At 40.9% G+C, this 15995-nt stretch overlaps 2 protein-coding genes across 2 annotated transcripts; one reads left to right on the forward strand and one right to left on the reverse strand.

Annotated features, from left to right (window-relative positions):
- Positions 1 to 307: 307 nt before the first annotated feature.
- LOC104088442 (uncharacterized) lies at positions 308 to 2642 on the forward strand. The gene is made up of 5 exons (XM_070187758.1): positions 308 to 731; positions 824 to 898; positions 977 to 1035; positions 2219 to 2315; positions 2407 to 2642. Exons 1-5 carry the CDS (start codon positions 581 to 583, stop codon positions 2415 to 2417), a joined length of 393 nt encoding a protein of 130 aa, XP_070043859.1. The 5' UTR covers positions 308 to 580; the 3' UTR covers positions 2418 to 2642.
- On the reverse strand, positions 2581 to 11574 carry LOC104088443 (uncharacterized). Its single transcript, XM_033654028.2, has 3 exons — positions 11456 to 11574; positions 4520 to 4668; positions 2581 to 3998 (listed from the first exon to the last, which is right to left on the reverse strand). Exons 1-3 carry the CDS (start codon positions 11572 to 11574, stop codon positions 2581 to 2583), a joined length of 1686 nt encoding a protein of 561 aa, XP_033509919.2.
- Between the last annotated feature and the right edge of the window lie 4421 nt (positions 11575 to 15995).

Raw genomic sequence — 15995 nt, forward strand, 5'->3', positions numbered from 1 at the left:
AACCGAGCTTTTCTCCTTCATGCTTTGAAGTTGGTTTTCGGCCGATGATAATTGGGCTCGAGCAGTTTCTTTTTCTGCGGCAAGACGGTCCATGCCATCTTTCCATCCCAAGGTCTCCGCCCTTATTATATCGACCTCCTCACGAAGCTTCCTAATAACTTCAAGCTTCTGATGTAGCTGTGAGATCAAAATATTAGCCACCGTTCCAGAATCGAGCCCATGGGGTTTTAAGATTACCATTACCTGCTCGGTCAGGTCGGTCTGATCTTGTTGAGCCGTTCCTCATTTATTGGGATTCTCACTTTATGACTTGTTCTTAGTTCAATCTTCCAATTTTTTCTTGTGGTAGCTATTAAAACTTTTGCCTAGATACACATTCAAAAGAGATGTTATTTGTTTTTAAGACATAATTATTGTATATTTGATCATTAGTAATTTATGATAGTTAGCACTGGCAGTAGAAGAAAAATTTTAGGATAAGGGATGCTTTGTGTCGACGCCACAAGAGAGTGGTGGCAATAGAAGGCGCCCAGGAAATATTGGAGAGGTAGCTGTATTTGTTCCTGGATTACGTATTCCTATGGCGGTTGATTTCTCTTTGGCTCTTCGTGACCACTTGTCAAAAAGCCTAGTGGAGCGCCTTTCTGCTCTGAGAACCAGAATAGTGGTTATGGCAGGGCAAGAAGCTCCGACAATTACAAGGACAAGAAGGAAAACTTTTACTCAGCATGGTAATTTGCCTGCTAAAGAAAGCTGAAGCGTGCTTTTATCACTTTTGTCTTGGTTTGGTTTATGTTGATGCATCAGCAGCTGTTTATTTCAGGAGGTTCAACAATAGGAAATCTATTACAAGCTCTTGAAGATTATTTGCCTGTTCTTTTGGGGCTAGTTAAAGATGGTATGAATTTGGGCTGCCATCTGAAGAAGTAGCATTTATACAGTGTTGATTTTAATTTTGAGAAGTTTGTATTTGAAGGGAGCCCATTACAACATAAAGTGCAATTTATTTGGATCAATCAAGAGGACGATGCAGAGGTCAGATTAGAATAGACTTTTCTATTCGTTTGCATTCGAACGATATATCTTGGCCAAGAGGAGAGCTGTCTTTCCATATGTTTACCCAAAAAACGAATAGAGTTGAATTTATACGTAATTTTAAGGATATGTAGTATAACTTGGTACAAATCGGAAAAGTAAGTAGAAATATATCGAATATTGACTGTATAAAGGAATGAAATACGAACTAAATTGAGTCGAGAATAATTTACAAACAAGCAAGATGAATAAGTGTCTCAACTCAAAAAAGGATAATCTCAACTATATATCAATATAATAATCTTTGTGAGCGTATCACTGTTTTCTTTTCTTGATGTTCATGACCTCCCTTATAGAAATAATAGCCACTTCTTTATATAGGGTAAGAGCCTACTTTGGATATTATTAAAAATAAATAGAGGAGATCCCATGATAGATTAATTAATTAACTTTTCCTTACTTCCTGCCGAGATTCTCTCCTAAGTGCGGGTGCAACGGCTCTTTGTCTCTAAGGTCGATCTTGGTCGGTCCTGGCATCGGTCGATCTCTGGATCTCGAGCTCGATATTGATTCGAGCTCGATACTGACTGGGTTCGGTACTGATCTGTCTCTGGCTCTTGAGCCCTGGCTTTTGAGCTCGATAACACTGCTTCCTATCACAGCTCGATATTGATTCGAGCTCGATATTGACTCGAGCTCAATATTGATGGGTCCCTGAACCTTTAGCTTGATAACCTGACTTCACTTCTTATCCCGATGTTACAATGACGACCCTCGGTTTATCATGTTCCAATCTCGATCAATTTACACGGAGGGCAAACTCGAATTTGACCGTATACACTATAAATTTGCAATTATTCAGGAAACTGCAATTTTTAGTGCTTGGTATGAAGTCTTATCTGTTTTGCACTTGATGGCAACGCTGTCGTTATCGCAAGCTAACTTACTGCTCCTTCCCAGAACATCTATCGATAGTTACCAGCCAAAGGTATCAGAAGGTGGGCTAAGTTACTTTTGCCGATTCAGTATGTGCAAATACTATAAATTAATGGGTTATTGTGGATTCATAGCACTTGTTTCTCGTTTAAGCCTCTGAAACTTCTCTTCGGGCATCTCTCTCTTCTATTGTGTCTTCAAATGGACTTCTTACTCCTATTCTTTTTTTTCTTTTCACATCCAACAGAAAGCATGCGATCTTCTGTTGATATTTTCCCTAAGGCTGCTGGATACCTTGATTGTGCTGTTCGGAATGTTCTTCCTCAGTTGCCTGCTGAACAAAGGTTGTTATGTGAATGCTATCAAAATTTAATATCTTTTTTTATAATCAGACATATAACAAAATAAATATTTACTCGTTTGCTTTGGTTTTAGGAGAAATCTAGCAGTAGACCTAGCTAAAGGAGTACTCCGAGCACCAGAGGCGGATCCAGGATTCGAAGGTTCCGGGTGACAAGTTGGTCCAAAAATTTCAACTTGGCGCAAAGCATAAAATTTCCCAAAATACTACTAATATCATAAATATACATCATTCCTTTACAATTGTCCTCAACGAATTTTCATATTCTGAAAACGGTCAATAATAACATCATTACTTACATTTGTAAATACATCCCGCTCTATGTAACAAACTAAACAATCATTTAAATATTGATCACCCATGCTATTCCGCTCATCATTCTTTATTTGCTTCATAGATAAAAATGCTCTCTCCACAGTTGGGGTAGCAACAGGTAAAATCAGAGTCAACTTCAAAAGTAAGTAAATATATGAATAAGTCTCCACAAGATTTATCTCAACCAATGCTTTTGCCAAATCACTAATTCCTTGCAAGTTGGAGAACTTGGCATTACCACATCGCATATGAATTATAAAAGTATCGAGTTGATAACTCAAATCCCGAATTTGTACTTCATCAAACTCATTTGGATAACACTTTGCTAAAGTCATTATTCTACCTTTATCATAATTAGCAAAAGAATTGACTGGATTTAACCTAGCCATCCCGAGAATCAAATTACTACTCACTACATCAAAACGGTCATTAAGCTCTTGAAGTTGCACATCAATCACAGCACAAAATATTTGGACACGCAAGTGGTGTGAATAACAAATACTAGAAGAATTCCGCTTTGACTTTTTGGGAAAATAAAACTCATTCATCTTGGGAATCAAAATATCATGCATAACACAAAATGAGGAAGCACACTCCAACAAAGATTCGCATTCACTTTCTCTCATATCTTGCAATCTTTTCTTTGTAATGTTAAGAAACTCCACAACATTAATAATATCTTGATCCCTTTTTTGTAAGGTCTTGCTCAACTCATTTGACAATGCCAACACTTTCAACATCAAGTGTAGCATAAAAATAAATTTGAATGTTTTAATCTCACTTAGAAGATACTTAGCTTGATTTCTATCATTTGAGGTAGAACCTTCATATTTAATCACTTCAAGCACACGGACAATAGATAAGAAAAGAACAATAAAGTTATCTAATGTTTTGAAATGTGATCCCCAACGATTATCATCTGGTCCTTGAAGCCCCCATTCTTGATTTAATCCTTGTCCAGTATGAACTTCACCGGACTCAAGTAATTGCTCCAACTTTTCAGCTTGAAGAAGACGAAGCGAATCTCTACGCTTAAAAGATCCTCCAATAACATTCAACATATAAGTAACATGACAAAAGAAATCTTCAACATCCAAATACTTTTTAGCAATAGCTACAAGTATTAATTGCAATTGATGAGCAAAACAATGAATGTAATATGCTGATGGACTATCTTTCATAATCAAAGTCTTAAGACCATTTATCTCTCCCCTCATATTACTAGCCCCATCATAACCTTGTCCACGTATTTTAGATGGACTTAGTGAGTGCTCTAAAAGTAAAGAATATATTGCTTCCTTCAATGATGATGCCGATGTATCGCTAACATGGACAAGACCAACAAATCGCTCTACAACTTCACCATTCTTATCAACGTAACGCAAAACAAGCGCCACTTATTCTTTGTGTGAGATATGTTTGGATTCATCAACCAATATACCAAAGTAATCTCCATTTAAGTCTCCAATTATAACTTTCAATATTTCTTTTGCACAAGCATTGATAATATAATTTTTTAAATATTTATCATGGACACTATTAACATCACCAACATATAGACGCAATCTTTCAAGACCCTTATTCCAAGCCCTAAAACCATTCTTTGTATAGAATTCACCCTCGCTTCCATGAATAAATTAATTTTTGAATAAATAACAGCATAGGCAATATGCCGCTTATTTCTTCACTCTATATTCCAACTATCTAGAAAATTAACCTTGAACCAACTTGGAATAAATTGACGCATTCTCCCTCCTATTTTAGTTCTGGGAAATTGATGCTCGAAAGGTTGACAAGGCCCTTTTTGAATATATTGTCTTCTCACTTCATCTCGTATTCAAGGGTTATAGTCAGCAATTGGTATTATTTCACCTGAATCGGGTTCAAGTGATTCCAAATTGAGTTCATCTATTAGATGAGAAAGATTGGCATTCACCTGGCTCAAGGATGGACTTGGTTGAGAACGATCCAACCTCATGACAAATTTATCCATCTCAATCACAAATATTAGGACCACTTTCCTGTAAAATAAAGTTCATTCCACCTCATGTTATATGCTCTCAGTCACGAAGTAAGAAATAAATTAAATGAGAAAGCTTCCTCTCTAGCAGGAATGCAAGAACAATTTGATAGTAGAAATCCAAGTTAAATACTAAGTCTAGAAGAGCATCCTTCTTTATGTTAAATAATCCTTAGAAGTTTGGATTCTACACTTCTACTCATCTACTACCAAGAAAAATAAAATAAACTTACGGCAGGCAGCAACATAGGATTTGAATAAGACGAAACAAATATTTGATTAACTAACTTTGATTGCTTTAAGTTCCATCAAAGTGTGCTCTAAAGTCTAAATCGTTGCTTTTCTTCAATTAGATATCACAGATTCAAAGTCTAAAATTAAATAATATTGTGATTTATGATACACAACCAAATAGAACAAGATGGAGATGTATCAACTGCATATGCAATCAACACCTTTTGGTGATGTTTTGTTTCATCTCAAGCTTCAGCAATTGGATAACTTGTGCAAAATAGCGTAGGAAACTCATATAGTGAGTGGGATAGTGTCCTTGACTTTTCATCTAGAATTTTGGATGATTAATAGTCCAATATGTGATTGATCAACTGGTTCTATGATTAATTCCAGTGGCATTTGTAGATCTTTGGTACATACTTAAGGCATGTTTGTTTTGGTACAATTGAATTTACACGGTCATGAAGGATGTTTGCTCCTTCTGGTGGTGTAGCAGCTATCTACAAAAGAACCTACAGCTGAGGAAGAGAAGAGAAAGAAGAAAGTGATGATGATATGGGATTCTCACTCTTCGACTATATTGGCATTATTATATCACATAATTTTTTGCTGCTGCATATTTTGTTAGTGTCACTTTGTTGGCCTAAAGTTTTGTTAAGTATCGAATTATCAGCTTTTGTTTAGGTATATAATGATATTGTGTCCTATGGTTCTTAGATTTGCTTTCGCTTGTTTGTTTTTAGTAAAGAATGATTGAAAGCTAGCTTTCATCTAGAAGGAGTAAGAACACAGAACATTGTCCTACGGATTTTAATCACACTTCAATATTTAATCATCATTCGTTAATGTGTAAAAAAATCAAGATGTTTACCCGAAAAATTGGATATAGTTAAATTTATAAGTAGTTCTAAGGATATGTGACATAACTTGACATAAATCGTACGTAGAAGTAGAAATATTTAGATTCTTGGCTATAAAATGAGAGATAAATTATTAAACAAGAAGAGTGAGTATGCTGAGTAAAACAAGCTCAAGAGATTTATTCTTCAATAAGAGAAGTAGTCTTTTCTTACAATGTGTGCCTCCCTTGTTTTTACAAGGATTTCCCCCTTTATAGTAGAGGGATCTTACTTTATTTATAATAAAAAATATATAGTGGAGAACCATTGATGAATTGTCTCTTCCTCGATTCCTGCCAAGATTCTCTCCCCTAGTGTAGTTGCAACGGCTCTTGTCTGTGAGCTCGATACTGGCTCGAGCTCGGTATTGGGTTGAGCCCTCGGCCTTGGTTTGAGTTCGACATTTGGGGTGAGTGTCAATAAGTCTGTGCGTCTCCGACAACCTTCACGTTGCTTTGCGGTTCGATTTGGTCATGGGCTCGATAATGATACCGTGTCGATTCCTCGATCAGTCTTGGAGCTCGAATCTTGTTTGTACTATCTTCGGAACTCTTCTCGAAGTCTCACTTCGGTCGCTTACCATTCGAACTCGATCAAACGTACGAAGGCCGAAATCTATTTCGACCGTATACAGATAGTCCCCTCGTTTCTCAGGAAGAATGTGGTGAGAAGCGATATAATTCTCAACGGCTCGATCGGATTATAAGCCGACATTTTCACTGGGCTCGATCATGATGTATGTGATGGTTGTCCCGTCGATTTAGTCTTTCAAGGTATTTAATGCACGTCAGACGGTGGTCGGCCACCGATGATACTGAACCGCCACGGTATAAACCTATAAATAACCCTTCCATTTATCATTTACCACTTTTATATCTTCAATCTCCCAAATTTTCTTACTCTTTCTACCTCTATTTCGCCGCTTGTAGAGCCACCTTCATCAGCGTTTGGCACCATCAACCTTTCATCTTCCTTTACTTTTCTTTCTCTTATATCAATGGCAAAAACTTCAAAAATCATACCTCAGAAGGAGAAAGCTTCCTCTTCACGGCCATCCGGCGACAAGGGGCCAGTGGAGCCGCCTCCCCACGAGTATGTTCCTGGCCCGTGTACTCTAAAGATCGATTTTAAGGTTGAAAATCCTTAGTCGGTTCTTGTTCGATGTGAGCATGTGTTGATGTACATGTGCTCAATAATAGAGGGCCATCTAAAGGCTGTGAGGAAAGACTGCAACTGGGGTTCCGAGGTTGTGTTGCAAATTCCCTCTCCCGAAGAGAGCGTCATCACTCATGTGGAGGAATTTTTAAGTGTTTATACTTACCCCTTCGCGTTGGGTTCCGTCGACCCAGTGATCATTGATTTTTGCAAAAGATATCAGGTCACCCTCGATCAAATTCATCCTTCTCTATGGTGCATAGTAACCTTACTTCGCTTCTTCTCCAACAAGGCCGGGGGGCTAGATTTTACTCTAAATCACCTCATACGATTGTATCGACCTCAAATCTTTTGCGGACTAATTAGGCTCCATCGTCGGGTAATGAAAGCCTTAATGTCAAGCATCGACGAAGACAAGGATCGGGGTTGGATGGGCCGTTATATTCGCGTGAGGACCCGTGACCTTATCCCGGAAGAGAAGATGCCGTTCCCTGAGGAGTGGAATTTCGACCGTAACTGATTTTCATAAAGCTTTGCTTTTTGTATCTTTCTCTGATTCTATCTGATATCTCCCTCTGATATACAGCTTTCCCTTGGATGCCACAAGCGATACCTGACCTCGAGGATTGGATTCGGAAGTTAGCCTCGACTTCCTCTTATGCCGAACGCGCTTGGCGTGATTTGGCGAAGGGTAGATGGGAGGCCAAGAATCACGGTAAGGGTCACTTCTCATGTTTTTCGAAACATTTTTTATGCTCCATTAGTTATTGACTTCCTTTCATACAAGCGTAACCAAGGATGCCGTTTTGAGTCCTTCAAGTGGTGAGGAAGGAACCAAGTCCCCGGTCCTGAAACTGGGGAAAGATAAAAAGCAAAAAGCTATCTCTCGGTAGGAGGACCTCAAGCCCAAAACTCAAAGGGTGAGGAGGAAGGCAATCGCTCTTCCGATGGACTCGGTCCAACGACTGAGAGAAGAAGAAGAAGATGCTTTGGCTTTGGTGGTCCAATCCGCGAAAGCTATCGAGGTCGCCAGAACTTCTGAGCCGATGACGGCTACACCGGTCGGGGCCAGTTCCGATACTCCGAGTCTCAATCAGAGCATCCCGAGCGATTCGCTCGGGACCATGATAGTGGGTCATTCGCCTTCTCTTCTGACCTTTTCTCAGAAGCCGTTAAAGGAAGCTCGAGAATTAAAGACCCCCGATATAGGCGGAGGCTCTAATGTAGGGGATCCTTTTCGGGATTGCTTTACTGGAGTCGGTGATGCCTCCGATATTAGTAATGTTTCTCTTCTCCTAGAAGAGGCCCAACGTTTCATTTCTCGGGTAATAATTTTACTGCGCTTAGTTTCTTCGTTCTTTTCTAAACCTAACTTGTGTTTTTTCCCTTCTGTGTAGGCCATTAGCAAGTTTTGAACCGACCTCAGCCAGTGTGAGGTCGAGCTTCAGAAGGTCTCGGGGGAGAGAGATGCTCTGCGACTTCTTTGCGGCCAAAAGGATGAGGTTATAAGGGACTTCCAAGCAGATTTGGCTAAGGCTCATGAAGAAGAGGTCGAACTAGATAAACAGGTGAGCCTTGTTCAATTAGAGTATGGGTTTGACCCAACTGTGGAAGCTTACCCTTCGTTATCTTAGCTGCAGCAAAAGGTTGAAAAGATCGGGTTGCTTCGGGAAGAAGTCGATCAAATCAAGGCCGAATGTGATCGGTGGAAGGAGACTATCGACTGCCTGGCTGCAGAAAAAGAAACTATCTTGGCCAAATTATCATCGGTCGATGTTCAGCTTTGAAGCGTCAAGCAAAAAGGTTCGGCTTAGGCCAAGAGGATCGAGGAGCTTGAAACAAGGCTTGCTGAGGCCAAGGCAGAGATTGAGTCATCAAAAGTCATAGCAGATAAATCTATTGCTATGTATCGAGCCGATGCTGAGGCTGCTCAAATAGAGGCAAGAGAGGCAGCGGATTCTGCCGACACTCGAGTACATTGGGTTGCCGAACTTGCTAAGTGTCGATCTCGGAGGGAGACCCTCGAGGAGATACACGCTCGAGGTTTCGATCTTGCTGAAGAGATAAAAAGGGCCAAAGAACTCGAAGTTGATGCTGAAGCCTTGGCTTCTGATGGCGACGACGATGATGATGGTAGCAAGAGCGGGTCCGATAGCGGGGGGGAGCCCAGTGGAGAAGAGACCGCTCACGATGATAACCCATAAGCCTAGCTCTTAGCTTCTATGTTGTATTTATTCATGTAAGCAATTTTTGTATATTTATACTAATATCCTTTTCTTTTACTGACTTGCTTCTGCTTTCTTGCCTTGTGAAGATTTCATTCATTCCTTGCGAATGTTTTCATAAGGATTTAGGCGATTTCATTGAATTCGGCCTTCGTAGCCTTTATGTCCTAGTGAGTGTTTGCTCGAAATCGAAATAAAGTAGCCCATAGGCTTAGTAGTCGAGTGAACATTTCGAGCTCGAAGTAAAGTAGCCCGTAGGCATAATGGTCGAGTAGGTGCTTGTTCGAACTCGAAGTAAGATAGCCCTTAGGCTTTAAAAATTGAGTGAGTGATTGTTTCAAACTCGAACTCAAAGTATCTTAGCCCGCAGGCTTTTTATGACCGAATGAGCGATTGCTCGAACTCGAAGTAAGATAGCCCTTAGGCTTTAATAATTGAGTGAGTGATTGTTTCGAACTCGAACTCAAAGTATCTTAGCCCGTAGGCTTTTTATGAGCGAGTGAGCGATTGCTCGAACTCGAAGTAAGATAGCCCTTAGGCTTTAATAATTGAGTGAGTGATTGTTTCGAACTCGAACTCAAAATATCTTAGCCCGTAGGCTTTTTACGACCGAGTGAGCGATTGCTCGAACTCGAAGTGAGATAGCCCTTAGGCTTTAATTGTTGATTGAGTGATCGTTTCGAACACGAACTCAAAGTATCTTAGCCCGTAGGCTTTTTATGACCGAGTGAGCGATTGCTCGAACTCGAAGTAAGATAGCCCTTAGGATTTAATAATTGAGTGAGAGATTGTTTCGAACTCGAACTCAATGTATCTTAGCCCATAGGCTTTTTATGAGTGAGTGATCACTCGAACTCGAAGTAAGATAGCCCTTAGGCTTTAATAATTGAGTGAGTGATCGTTTCGAACTCGAACTCAAAGTATCTTAGCCCGTAGGCTTTATATGATTGCTTGTATAAAAAATTCTCTTGATGGTGGTTGGCCTTTAGGCATGTTTGAATCATGAAGCAGGAAGATCTTTTCAAGTGTGAGATATCTGAAAAAACAAGAAGTTCTCCTTTATATGTCATTATATCTTTTGCTAGAGTTCGAGCAAAACTATGTGGGCATGGTTCGTTTTGACCATTTGGCCCTTACACTTTTCTCTATCGAGACACTATTCAACATGAATTTGATATAAAATAACTTTCTTGTGCCAAACTTGATTTATTCGAGTGGTAGCCCCCCAGTATTTGAGGTTGATTATGAAGGAGCCTCAGATACTATTGATTTGTCCTCGGGTAGCACATAGTTGTTGCCTCATTAAAAACTTTGCCGGAAAAACCCATTTGGGATAAAAGCCGAATTAAGGGAAAAAAGAGTACAATGCGTGCTTTGAAACAAGAGGTCTTGATGTTTTTTGTCGAATTCCTGCAATGAGTTAGTGTCGAATATATGTATATAGATGATAGAGAAGAGAAAATCATACCTTAACAATAATATCATTTGAGAAGCGATATGTTCCAATTGTTTGGTAATGGCTTTCCATCCATTGCTCTAAGTTTGTAAGACCCTTTCCCGATTGTATTGAGGACTTGATAGGGTCCTTCCCAATTTGGGCCGAGCTTCCCTTCATTAGGATCTTAAGTGTTGACGGTGACCTTCCTTAGGACCAAGTCCGCGGTCTTAAAATGGCAGAGGTTGGTTCTTCTATTGTAGTACCTTTCGATTCTCTATTTTTGTGCAGCCATTCGAACCAGTGCCGCTTCTTGTTTTTCATCTAATAACTCGAGGCTAGTATTCATTGCCTCGTAGTTTGATTCTTCCGATGTATGTTGGAACCTTGCGCTTGGTTCCCCGACTTCGACCGAAATTAAAGCTTCGGTGCCATACACTAAGGAAAATGGAGTCGCTCCTTTACTGGATTTAGATGTTGTCTGATATGCCCAAAGGACTTCGGGCAAAATCTCTCTCCACTTTCCTTTATCTTTGTTCAATCTTTTCTTTATGTTTTGGATGATAATCTTGTTCGTTGATTCGGCCTGTCCGTTCCCACTAGGATGATATGGTGTTGACAGTATCCTTTTTATTTTATAATCTTCGAGAAATTTTATCACTTTATCGCCGATAAATTGCTTACCATTGTCACATGTTATTTCTGCTGGTATACCAAATCTACACACGATGTGATCCCAGATGAAATCTATAACCTTTTTCTCTCTTACTTTTTCGAACGCCTGTGCTTCAACCCATTTAGAGAAATAGTCAGTCATAAACAAAATGAATTTAGCTTTACCTGGGGCCGATGGTAGAGGGCCGACGATATCCATTCCCCATTTCATGAATGGTCATGGAGAAATGACTGAATGAAGCTGCTCTCCAGGTTGATGGATCATTGGTGCAAACCTTTGACATTTATCGCATTTACGAACGAACTCCTTAGTGTCATTTTCCATGCTATCCCAGTAGTATCCTGCTCTGATGATTTTGCGAATTAGTGGTTCGGCGCCGGAGTGGTTTCCACAGGTGCCCTCATGGACCTCTCGTAAAACATAATCGGTGTCCCCTGATCCCAAGCATACTGCCAGTGGTCCGTCGAACGTCCTTCTGTACAATGTTCCATCTTCAACCAATGTGAATCGAGCAACCTTGGTTCGTAGAACCCTCAATTTTTTAGAGTTCAATGGGAGTTTTCCGTTATTTAAGTATTCAATATACTTAGTCCTCCAATCCCAGGTTAAGCTTGTGAAATTTATCTCGGCATTCCCTCCCTCGATTTTAGATCTCGAAAGTTGAACGACAGTCCCCGAGTCGATCTTATCTTCTTCGACCGATGATCCCTGATTTGCGAGTGCGTCGGCCTCACTGCTTTGTTCTGGAGGCACATGTTGTAGGGTCCATTCTTTGAAACGGTGTAGAGTTACCTGTAGTTTGTCCAAATACCTCTGCATCCTATCTTCTCGAACTTCGAAAGTTTTGTTCACTTGGTTCACCACTAGCAAAGAGTCACATTTGGCTTCAATGACTTCTGCTCCCAAGCTCTTAGCTAGTTCGATACCTATAATCATGGCCTCATACTCAGCCTTATTGTTAGTTAATCTAGTAGTTTTGATGGAATGCCTAATAATGCCACCTGTGGGAGGTTTTAATACGATGCCAAGCCCGGATCCCTTCATATTTGAAGCACCATCTGTGTAGAGGGTCCAAACCCCCGACGATGTACCTGATTTTAACAAGAGTTCCTTTTTAACTTTGGGTACGAGGGTTGGTGTGAAATCGGCCACGAAGTCTGCTAAGATTTGAGACTTGATGGCCGTTCGAGGCTGATATTCAATATCGTACCCACTGAATTCGACAACCCATTTGGCCAGTTGGCCCGATAGTTTGGGCTTGTGCAAAGTGTTTCAAAGTGGGAAAGTTGTTAGAACGCATACGGGGTGACATTGAAAGTATGGTCTTAACTTTCTAGAGGCGCTTATCAAAGCAAGCGACAATTTATCTAAGTGTGGGTATCTAGTCTCTGCCTCTCCTAAAGTCCGACTTACATAATAAATAGGAAACTGCGTACCTTGCTCTTCTCGAACTAGGACACCACTTACCGCGATTTCCGATACCACTAAGTATAAATAAAGCCTCTCATCTAGCTTCGGAGTGTGAAGTAATGGTGGGATCGATAGGTACCGCTTCAGTTGTTCTAGTGCCTATTGGCATTCTGGGGTCCAGGTTAAATCGTTCTTTTTTTTTAGTAGAGAGAAAATTTGTGGCTTCGATCTGACGACCTTGAAATGAATCGGCATAAGGCAGCTATCCGTCCGGTTAGCCTTTGCACTGCTTTCACACTATTCACGACGGTGATGTCTTCGATTGCTTTGATTTTGTCGGGGTTGATCTCGATCCCCCGATCCGACACCATGAACCCAAGGAACTTGCCCGATCCAACCCCGAAAGCACATTTCTCGGGGTTGAGCTTCATGTTGTATTTCCTTAAAACGTTGAACGTTTCCTGCAAATAAGTCAAATGGTCCTCTGCACGCAGGGACTTAACTAGCATGTCATCAATGTTAACTTCCATCGATTTACCTATTTGTTCTACGAAGATTTTATTCACTAGGCATTGGTACGTAGCCCCTGCGTTGTTTAGCTCGAATGGCAATACATTATAGCAATTAGGTTCCATACTTAGTGACAAATGAAGTTTTTTCTTGGTCCTCCGGGTTCATGCTAATTTGATTGTACTCGGAATAGGTGTCGAAAAAAGTGAGGATCTCGTGGCCGGCTGTGGCATCGATCAAGAGATCGATGCTAGGCAGTGGAAAAGAATCTTTGGGGCATGCTTTGTTTAGATCATTATAATCTACACACATTCTAAGTTTGTTCCCCCTTTTGGGGACTACAACCACATTGGCTAACCATTCGGGATATTTTACTTCCCGAATTGACCCTATTTTGAGAAGTTTAGTTACCTCATCTCTTACAAATGCATGTTTTACCTAGGATTGAGATTTTCTTTTTTTGCTTCATCGGTTTGAACCTAGGGTCCAAACTTAGCTGGTGCGTTGTTATCGATGGTGGGATTCCTGTCATGTCTAAATGGGACCAAGCAAAACAATCTATGTTACCAATATGAAATTGAATAAGGTTTTTCCTGAGTTCGGGGGTCAACCCCGTTCCCAGGTATACCTTTCTCTCAGGCAGACGTTTGATTATATAACCTGCTCTAGCTCTTTGATCGTCGACTTGGTGACGTCGGAGTCGTCAGGGACGATGAAAGCTCGAGGTGTCGGAAACTCTTCGTCGTCATCTTTTATTTCCTGCTTCACCGGTTCGGTCGAGGCTGGTTGCTGTGATTGCTATTTGGTTTCTCGCGTATCTTTTTTGCTCGACCTTTCTGAGGATGATAACGTTAGTATCGGTGTAATCTCATCGACCGCAAACATTTCCTTCACAGCATGTTGCTCCTCGTATACTGTCTTCACACCGTCCGATGTAGGGAATTTCATTATTTGGTGTAGAGTCAAAGGCACTGCCCTCATATTATGGATCCATGGTCTTCCGAGTAGGGCATCGTACCTCATATCGCCTTGGATTACGTGGAACTTGGTGTTTTGGATGGTTCTAGCCACATTTACGGGCAGAATAATTTCCCCTTTAGTTGTTTCACTGGCCATAATGAAGCCGTTTAAGACCCAAGCTGCGGGCACGACTTGATTCTGTAAACCGAGCTTCTCCACTACCCAAGATCAGATGATATTCGCAGAGCTACCTGAATCCACTAAGACACGCTTAACTTGAACTTTATTTAATAGGATAGAAATTACCAGAGCGTCGTTGTGAGGTTGAGAGATGCCCTCGACTTCTTCAATTCTGAATGATAAAGTGCCCTCGGGTACATAGCCTCGAGTTTATTTTTCCCCTGTGGCCGGTATCTTGCCGTATTTGAGCACGGGTCCCTGTGGAGTATCGACCCCAACGATGATCATATGAATGATATGCAGAGGTTCCTCTTGTTTATCATTTTTGCTGGCGTCCTTTTCTCCGAAGTGATTCTTGGCTTGGTCACTGAGGAACTCTCGAAGGTGGCCCTCATTGAATAGATGGGCTACCTCTTCTCTTAATTTTCTGCAATCCTTGGTCCTGTGGCCATGCATACCATGATATTTGCACATCGGATTCGGGTTCCTTTGGGAATGGTCAGTTTGCTTGGGTCTGGGCCACCTAGTATCTTTAATTCTTCCGATCGCCGATATAATACCCGATGTGTCGATGCTAAAATTGTACTCCGATAGCCGAGATGCCTCTATAGGATCAGCATATTTATCAAATCCACTCTTGCTCATAAGCCCACGAGAATTTTGTCCTTGATCACTCCGTCAATTGTTCCGAGCGGCATTGCGCGTCGAACTGTGGTTCATTCGATCTACGACGTACGGTTGATATCGGTCTCTGTTTGGCCTTTTCTCTTTGTCGATGTCCCTTTGGTTTTTTATAGTTGTCATGTTCTGATGCATGGATCCCGAAGGAGCTCCTAACTGGTCGTCTTCAACCCTAATTTTTGACTGATATCGGTTGTGTACATCCGCCCAAGTTATCGATGGATACTCGGTCAAATTTTACTTCAGTCGACGTGATGCTATTGAACTTTGCTCATTCAACCCTTGGGTGAAAGCTTGGACGGCCCGGTCGTCTGTGACAGGTGGCAATTCCATGCATTCTATTTGAAATCGGGACACGAACTCCCTCAGCATTTCATTACCCCTTTGTTTTACTTTGAAGAGGTCCGATTTTCTTGTTGCAACCTTTATGGCACTAGCATGTGCCTTTACAAACAAATCCGCTAATATGGCAAAAGAATCAATTGAATTTAGTGGCAGATTATGATACCAAATCATCGCTCCCTTTGAGAGGGTCTCTCCGAATTGTTTCAATAACACGGATTCGATCTCATCGTCTTCCAAATCGTTACCCTTGATGGCACACATGTAAGAGGTGATGTTATCGTTGGGATCGGTCGTACTTTTATATTTGGGAATTTCGGGCATACGGAATTTTTTGGGGATTGGTTTTGGGGCTGCACTCGAGGGAAAAGGCTTTTGTATGAATTTTTTCGAATCCAACCCTTTTATCATTGGTGGAGCTCCCGGGATCTGATCGACCCTGGAATTGTATGTTTCTACTTTTTTATCGTTAGCTTCGATTTGTTTTTTGAGTTCCTCGATTAATTTAGTAATTTTGGGAGTAGTCCCCGATTCTTGCTCGTTTGAATTCACTATGGCTGGCTCCATTCTGTGGGTGATTTCTTAAAGCGGATTGGGCTCCGGCCTGCTTTGTACCTGAGT

This window comes from Nicotiana tomentosiformis, chromosome 10 (assembly GCF_000390325.3).
Source record: "Nicotiana tomentosiformis chromosome 10, ASM39032v3, whole genome shotgun sequence".
Taxonomy (NCBI): Eukaryota; Viridiplantae; Streptophyta; class Magnoliopsida; order Solanales; family Solanaceae; genus Nicotiana; species Nicotiana tomentosiformis.

Excerpts from the sequence above, each read along its gene's own strand:
- LOC104088443 (XM_033654028.2), bottom strand. The coding sequence starts at position 11,574 with ATGTCAAAGGTTTGCACCAATGATCCATCAACCTGGAGAGCAGCTTCA. Across the intron at positions 4,669-11,455 it reads CCCTCTACCATCGGCCCCAG|GAAAGTGGTCCTAATATTTG; the intron begins GTAAAGCTAAAT and ends TTTATTTTACAG. Across the intron at positions 3,999-4,519 it reads ATCACTTGAACCCGATTCAG|AGCGATTTGTTGGTCTTGTC; the intron begins GTGAAATAATAC and ends GTGAAGTTGTAG.
- LOC104088442 (XM_070187758.1), top strand. The coding sequence starts at position 581 with ATGGCGGTTGATTTCTCTTTGGCTCTTCGTGACCACTTGTCAAAAAGC. Across the intron at positions 732-823 it reads GAAAACTTTTACTCAGCATG|GAGGTTCAACAATAGGAAAT; the intron begins GTAATTTGCCTG and ends TGTTTATTTCAG. Across the intron at positions 1,036-2,218 it reads ATCAAGAGGACGATGCAGAG|AAAGCATGCGATCTTCTGTT; the intron begins GTCAGATTAGAA and ends CACATCCAACAG.